Source organism: Somniosus microcephalus, chromosome 7, assembly GCF_052327205.1.
Source record: "Somniosus microcephalus isolate GS21.2 chromosome 7, FLI_Smic_1.0, whole genome shotgun sequence".
Lineage (NCBI taxonomy): Eukaryota > Metazoa > Chordata > Chondrichthyes > Squaliformes > Somniosidae > Somniosus > Somniosus microcephalus.
Genome location: NC_140993.1, coordinates 150852405 through 150860715, shown reverse-complemented (window position 1 = coordinate 150860715; position 8311 = coordinate 150852405). Strand labels below are relative to the sequence as shown.

Here is an 8311-nt window from a genome sequence, read left to right as displayed (position 1 = left end):
GTAGTGCCCCTATAGGATGTGTGCCTTTTCTGGGAAGTATTACCACGTGTATCGTTCTGACTGATTATCCACTCAGCCATTTCTGGTTTGTTAAAGGGAATGGGTCTTAGAGGGATGCCTCCTTTCGAGTGAATGGGCACATGTGCACATACCCAACAGTTGGGTAAATCTCTTTCTTGTGCATACTCATGACTCAGTGCCATGAATACATTTATATGTAGTTCCCTTTGTTCACATGTCTGTACCTCTGGTGCTATCAGTAACACAAAGCATAATCCTGTTAAGCATGGTACTGTCAGTCCCCATAGTCTGTGTAAATCTCTTTCTCTCCCTTTGGTTCCTTCTCCTTTTCCTCCGGATCGGGTGCTTTTTTGCAATGGGACGCGTGGATCCATGTTGGTCTTTCTTTTATCTTGATTGCAGTCTTAGTTGTCAGCAAAACCTGGTATGGTCCTTCAAATCTGGGTTGTAGACTGCTTTTTCGTTTAAAAATCTTGATGTAAACAAATTCTCCAGGCTCCAGGTTATGGTACTTCCCTTCTGCTGGTTCGACTTGAGCTTCTTTTATCTGTGAATGAAAGCTGGAAATACATTTGGTTAGTGCAATACAATAATTCAACATATTTTCTTTCATTTTATGGATGTCCATTTGTTTTGCAGTAAACGGTGCTGTAAAAGGTAGCCGTTGGGGACGTCCCATAACTATCTCATGCGGTGACAGGCCTGTTGTTCTGTTAGTTGCAGATCGCATTACCATCAAGGCTAAAGGCAGCAGTTCTACCCATTTTAGTCCAGTGTCATTGCATAGTTTCGCCAGTTTATTTTTAATCATTCCATTATATCTCTCAACAAGTCCAGCTGATTGTGGATGATAACTGCAATGAAAATGTTGGTTAATCTGTAAGGCTTTACACATTTCTTTTATAACAGTTCCAGTAAAATGAGACCCATTATCACTTGAAAGTTTAACAGGAATTCCGAAGCGCGGCACAATTTCTTTCAACAAATATTTAGCAACAGTAGTAGCATCGGCCTTTTTACAAGGAAAAAGCTTCAATCCATCTAGAAAACACATCTACAATAACTAATACATACTTAAATCCCATACACATAGGTAATTCAATAAAATCCATTTGTAAATGTACAGAAGGTCCCGTTGGGTTTGGGTGGGAGGCAGGTTTTACCTTTTCCGTCTTACCCAGATTCATTGTCTGACAGGTAACACAATTTTCACAAATTTGTTTTGCAATTGTCGAAATACCTGGTGCATACCAAGTTGCCAAAATATAATCTGCCATCCCCCCTTTGCCCGCATGTGTGAATGTATGAACACATCGGGCAATCCATGGAAGTAAGTATTTGTGTGCCACCATGCGGCCGTCATGGTAAACCTATATTCCCTCTTGAGTTTTACAACATTGATCCCTTGCCCAGGTTAATACCTCATCCATACTGGCCTGTGACTGAAAGGCCAGCACATCATTAATAGTGGGCGGTTGATCTGTGGAATTATTTTCCCTTACTGGGAATGCTGATACTTGTTCCCCTTTGTCTGACAGAGCTGCTGATTTAGCTGCATTGTCAGCTCTGGCATTTCCAAGTGCTACCTCATCCAAGTGGCCTGTATGTGCTTGGCATTTAATAAACAATGGGTAATTGTTTACTTGCAGCACTTGGATATGGAGTGATATACCTATCAATTCAGTCCATGAAAAGCGACGAGTTAAGGTAGTAACTATAGGTTTTTATTGGCTAAATAACAGAGCCCACCCTCGTGGGTGATCGGTTCCAACAAGGAAGAATACTAGCCAAGCGGTCACCTTTATACCTGGGCAAGCAGGCGGAGCCAGGGGCGGAGTCAGCTGAGGTATGCCTAGGTATAACAGCGTGCGTGGCAAGAGGTAACCTTGTGTAGTGATAACAACAGTGTAAACAGTGATAACAACAGTGTAACAATAGTGAACGGTTGTGAACGGTAACAGTGGTTTACCACATTCACCCCTTGTTTAAAATTGAGTCCGGCGGGGTGAAGTGTACTACCAGTTCGTGTATGTCAGTCTCTCAGGAGGCCTCGTAAGCCTTTCTGATCGGCGCAGCAGCGGCGGCGGTGGTGCAGTATCCGATGTTAATGCTGGTGTCTGCGTGGTCGACGAAGGCTCCAGGGGTTCCGGCATGCCATCTACAGGAGCTGGATTTGGGGGAGTGGTGGGGGGTAACGGTGGTATCTCAGGGGTGCCCGAGGGTGCGAGGTCTCGCAAGGAGACAGTGTCCTCCCGCCCGTCTGGGTATGCCACATAGGCGTACTGGGGGTTGGTGTGCAGGTGGTCCACCCTCTCGACCAGGGGGTCTGTTTTATGGGTCCTCACGTGCTTCCGCAGCAGGACGGGCCCCGGAGAAGTCAGCCATGTTGGTAGCGAGGTTCCCGTAGTCGACTTCCTGGGGAAAACAAACATTCGTTCATGGGGGGTGGCGTTAATGGCAGTGCAAAGCAGTGACCGGATGGAGTGGAGCGCTGCCGGGAGGACTTCCTGCCAGCGAGAGGTTGGGAGGCCCTTAGACTTTAGGGCTAAGAGGACGGCCTTCCAAACTGTCGCGTTTTCTCTTTCCACCTGGCCGTTCCCCCGGGGGTTGTAGCTGGTGGTCCTGCTCGCAGCAATACCTCTCGCGAGCAGGAACTGGCGAAGTTCCTCGCTCATGAAGGATGCGCCCCGGTCGCTATGTATATAGTTCGGGAACCCGAACAAGGCGAAGAGGTCGTTCAGGCATTTGATGACCGTGGTACTGGTCATGTCTGGGCAGGGGATGGCAAAGGGGAAACGGGAGTACTCGTCAATAATGTTGAGGAAGTACACATTACAGTCAGAGGACGGGAGGGGCCCCTTAAAATCGATGCTCAAGCGCTCGAAGGGGCGGGTGGCCTTGATCAGGCTTGCTCTGTCCGGCCTATAGAAATGCGGTTTGCATTCGGCACAGGTTTGGCAGTTCCTGGTCATGGTCCTGACCTCCTCGATGGAATAGGGCAGGTTGCGGGCCTTAATGAAGTGGTAAAGTCTGGTGACCCCGGGGTGGCAGAGGTCGTTGTGGAGGGTCCGCAGTCTATCAACTTGCGCGTTGGCGCATATACTTCGTGATAGAGCATCTGGGGGGTCCTTGAGTTTACCAGGCCGGTACAAGATATTGTAATCGTAGGTGGAGAGCTCAATTCTCCACCTCAAGATCTTGTCGTTCTTGATTTTGCCCTTCAGCTTGTTATTAAACATAAAAGCAACCGAACGCTGGTCGGTGAGGAGGGTAAATCGTTTGCCTGCCAGGTAATGCCTCCAGCGTCGTACCGCCTCCACAATCGCCTGGGCCTCCTTCTCGACAGAAGAGTGTTGGATCTCAGGGCCCTGGAGGGTCCTTGAGAAGAAGGCCACAGGTCTCCCCGCCTGGTTAAGGGTTGCAGCTAGGGCGAAGTCGGATGCATCGCTTTCCACTTGGAAAGGGATGGACTCATCCACTGCGTGCATTGTGGCCTTCGCAATGTCTCCTTTTATGAGGGAGAAGGCTGCGCCTGCTTCTGCTGTCAGGGGGAAGGAGGTGGACTTCATGAGGGGTCTGGCTTTGTCCGCATAATTGGGCACCCATTGGGCATAGTAAGCGAAGAGCCCCAGGGTTCTCTTCAGCGCCTTTGGACAGTGGGGGAGGGGAAGCTCCATGAGGGGGCGCCTTCTTTCGGGGTCGGGGCCGATGACTCCGTTCTCTACTACGCAGCCGAGGATGGCAAGGCGCGAGGTGTTAAACACACATTTCTCCTTATTGTAAGTGAGGTTCAGCCGTTGGGCCGTACGGAGGAATTTCTCCAGATTAACATCATGGTCCTGCTGGTCATGGCCGCAGATGGTGATGTTATCTAGATAAGGGAACGTGGCCTGCAGCGCATTCTGGTCGACCATCCGGTCCATCTCCCTTTGGAAGACCGAAACCCCGTTGGTGACGCCGAAGGGAACCCTAAGGAAGTGGTAGAGGCGGCCATTTGCCTCGAAGGCGGTATACTGGCGGTCCTCAGGGCGGATAGGGAGTTGGTGATAGGCCGACTTGAGGTCGATGGTGGAGAATACCCGGTACTGTGCAATCTGGTTGACCATATCAGATATGCGGGGAAGGGGGTATGCGTCCAGCTGGGTGTACCGGTTTATGGTTTGGCTGTAGTCGATGACCAGGCGGTGTTTATCGCCGGTCTTAACGACTACGACCTGGGCACACCAGGGGCTGGTGCTCCCCTCGATGATGCCCTCCTTCAGGAGTCGCTGCACCTCAGAGCTGATAAAAGCTCTGTCCCCGGCGCTGTACCGCCTGCTCTTGGTAGCGACGGGTTTACAGTCACGGGTGAGGTTAGCGAACAAGGAGGGGGGCGGGACTTTGAGGGTGGAGAGGCCGCAGGTGGTACGCGGCAGGCGGTTTAAATTTTGCTGGTTGCAGACTGTGAGTGGGGGGAGGGATCCACCGTAAGCCAAAGTGACACTTTGAAGGTGGCATTGGAAATCCAGCCCTAGTAGGACGGCAGCGCAGAGCTGGGGCAGGACGAGAAGTTTAAAGTTTTTATATTCCGTGCCCCTAACCGACAGGGTCACCACACAGTAGCCGCTGATGTCTGTTGAATGGGACTTCGCTGCCATCGAGATCCGATGGCGCGTTGGCCGGACAGTGAAGGAGTAGCAGCTCACCGTGTCTGGGTGAATAAAACTCTCCGTGCTTCCGCTGTCGAACAGGCAGGTCGTGGCGTGGCCGTTTACTTCGATGTCCATCATGGACTTGGACAGATGATGCGGGAGAGCTTGGTCAAGCGTGACGGAGGCCAGTGTATGGCTGAGTGAGCTGCTGTAGTCTGCAGGTGAGGCGGTGGTCGGGTCTGGAGACAAAACGGCGGCCGAGTGCGGCGAACAAAATGGCGGCGCCCATGACGCGGATCCCCACGAAGTTGGACAAAATGGCGGAGAAGATGGCCGCCCCCACAACTCACATGAGGCACTGCTGGCATCTGTGGCCTTGATCAAAGATGGCCGCCCCCACGACTCACATGAGGCAATGCTGGCATCTGTGGCCTTGATCAAAGATGGCCGCCCCCACAACTCACATGAGGCACTGCTGGCGTCTGTGGCTTTCCCCCTGCAGGCGTTTACGAAGTGACCTTTCCTTTTGCAGCCGGAGCAGGTCGCGTTCCTTGCAGGGCAGCGTGCCCTTTGATGTCTCGCCTGGCCACAGAAGAAGCAGCTGGCGGCCTGATCGCGGAGGTCCGCTGCCGCAACAGGTCCCGGGGGTGGCGGTCCCGATCGATTCCGAGACACCGACGCTGTAGTAGGTCCCAGGGGCGGCGGTGCGAGGGGTATTGCGGCCGGAGTCGGGCCCGAGTCCCAGGGTCGCGCAGCACTGTACCTGGAGTACGCCTCGAGGTCCCGATGGGCCACTTCCAGGGAGCGAGCGAGGGCTGCAGCTGTTTTCAATTCGAGGTCCTTTGATTCGAGCAGTCTTTGCCGTGAGTAGTCGGACCGAAGGCCTTTCACGAAGGCATCGTGGATATTTCCTTCAGTATGTTCTGCAGCCGTTACAGCTTTAAAGTCACAGTCCCTGCCGAGTGTTTGTAGCGCCCGTAAAAATTATCTACAGACTCTCCTGGCTGTTGCGAGCGGGATCTTAGGAGATGTCTGGCATACATTGAATTTACTGGGCTCCGGTACTGCTCTTTTAGCAGGTTGAGGGCGTCCTCGTATGTAGCAAGGTCCCGGATGAGTGCAAATACTTTAGGGCTCACCTGGGCGGTCAGAACTCTTAGTTTGGATTCCGGAGGCACGCCGGAGGCTCCCAGGTAGGATTCGAAACAGCTCAGCCAGTGTTCGAAGTCGAGGGCTGAATTCGCTGCCTGTGGGTTTAGATCCAGGTACGGCGGTCGGAGGGCTCGCAGCCAGGTCGGCTGCTGGGGCTGTTGTAGCTGGCCGTTTGGCTGGGGCTGTTGTAGCTGACCGTTTGGCTGGTCGTTTGGCTGCTCCGGTCCATACATTTCAAAATTTAGCCAATAAAATTGATATACCTATCAATTCAGTCCATGAAAAGCGACGAGTTAAGGTAGTAACTATAGGTTTTTATTGGCTAAATAACAGAGCCCACCCTCGTGGGTGATCGGTTCCAACAAGGAAGAATACTAGCCAAGCGGTCACCTTTATACCTGGGCAAGCAGGCGGAGCCAGGGACGGAGTCAGCTGAGGTATGCCTAGGTATAACAGCGTGCGTGGCAAGAGGTAACCTTGTGTAGTGATAACAACAGTGTAAACAGTGATAACAACAGTGTAACAATAGTGAACGGTTGTGAACGGTAACAGTGGTTTACCACATGGAGTAACTAGTCATTGATTATACGGACAATTGAATCCTTGGCTGAATTGATTTGAATTTTGATTTTGTGGTCCAAATGGATTTTGAACAGAAAATGTAGTTTGAGGTCTAGCATGTACCTGGGCTGGGGTCACATATGGATTGGGTTCTGGAGGTGGAGGAGGTGGCCCGTTACCAGCCTGTTGAGTCCAGTTATAATTTGGTTGCTGCTGTTTTGATGGGCAATTTTTAGCCCAGTGCCCAGTCTGGCCACAATTGTAACAGGCACCGGATTGTCCTCGTCCTACACCTCCACCGCCTCTACCCTGAAAATTTCCTCTTCCACCACCCCGTCCTCTTCCCCTACCACGTTATGGGTAATAGGTGGGTTTTGTTGGGGCTGGTGCCGTTGGAGCTGCTTGCTCCATGAACATGGTAACCTTGCTTTTAGTTTCTCTATTTCGATCTTGTATGTCTTTTAACATAGAAACAACCTTGGATAGCGTTTCCTGTCGCCATCCGAAACAAACTCATTTAAAGGGATCCCTGAGTTCAGGTCGTAGTCCATTTACAACGGCGCTGAGCATGGGAGAATCTAATTCCTCTGTTTTCATGCCTGAACATTGGCTCGTAATTTCTCGCACCCTCTCAACGTAATCCTCAACATCCTCATCCTTTCTTTGTGTGGTTTCCATAATTTTAGACCAATTTGTTTTCTTTGGGAACACCTTGTGTAAGGCTTCCCAGCACCTCCCCCAGAATTCGTCATTGGGGGGATCTGGTGCCGGGAGCGGCACCGACAGTTTCACGATGTGTTTTAAAATCTTGGAATTTTGTCTCGAATTCGGTAAATTTGGTGTCTTTTAACCATGCTTTTAGCAGAATTTGGCCATCTAATATGCTGGGCTCATGGCACATGACGATTACTTTTAATTGGTCTATGGCCTTTTCAAGACTGGTTTTGGGGTCTGCTAATCCTTCCACAATTGTTCTTAACTCACTTGGTGACCATGGTCGATAAACATCAACTGGATCTCCGTTCGGAGTTGGATTGGGAAAAACTCTCACTGGCATTATAAGAATGGGAGGAGGATCAGATCCTGTATTATTTTCACTGCGTTCCCTTTGTTCTGTCCGACTCCGTGTATACCCTGCTGGATCTTCGTGGAATTGATTTGTATTATCATTCTCAGGAGTGACAGGTGCTCCTGCTACTGCGCCGTTTTGTGGGCCGTTTTGTGGGGCAGCCGGGGGTGCAAGAGCCTGAAGTACAGGCTCTGCTTGAACTACAGGTGGAATGGCCTGATCACCTTCATTTTGGTCTGGAGCATGCTGAACATATGGTGGTGGCCTGCCGTAGGGAGTCCAATTCTCATCCCAATCCTCATCCTCATCTTTTTCCCGATCCTTAGGGGCATTTGGCGGGTGTCCTTTTGTTTCTTTAGCAACCATCATAAATGGGTTTTTACCATGTCTAGGACAATTTACCTGCTCTGTTCGTTTATTTGCTTGCTTTTTCCCTTTAGTACACTGCTTGCTGACCTGTAGGCTTTTCTCATGTCGTTTTTCAGCTTCCCTTTTCCAATCCCCAAATGCCGACCAATTTACTTTCTTTTTACCTCTTCTGCCTGGGTCTCTGTCTATAAGACACTCCTCTAGACATGTTATTCTTTCTAAATTAAAGGAACCATCAGGTGGAAATGGCCTGTTTCCATCCTTAGTCCATTTTGTCCAATTTTGTAAGTGGTCAATTGAAGACTGACCACAATTCCGGAGCATAAAATAGACTGGCGTGCCCTTTGGTGGTGTTTTACTTGCTCCGGCACCCATTCTGATTGATTGAGAGTTTTTACAGTTTCTGATCTCACTATCCTTTTCGGTCAACTGAGTTCTCCACGCCCACTTCTCCTGGCCATCACGTGGCATAAAAAGGCTCTTAATTCAGGCTCAGTCTGGGTGTGTG

At 50.5% G+C, this 8311-nt stretch overlaps 1 protein-coding gene across 1 annotated transcript; it reads right to left on the bottom strand.

Moving 5' to 3' along the window:
• Positions 1-224: 224 nt before the first annotated feature.
• On the bottom strand, positions 225-7907 carry LOC147114948 (uncharacterized). Its single transcript, XM_085993962.1, has 2 exons — positions 7837-7907; positions 225-875 (listed from the first exon to the last, which is right to left on the bottom strand). Exons 1-2 carry the CDS (start codon positions 7905-7907, stop codon positions 296-298), a joined length of 651 nt encoding a protein of 216 aa, XP_085850088.1. The 3' UTR covers positions 225-295.
• Positions 7908-8311: the final 404 nt, after the last annotated feature.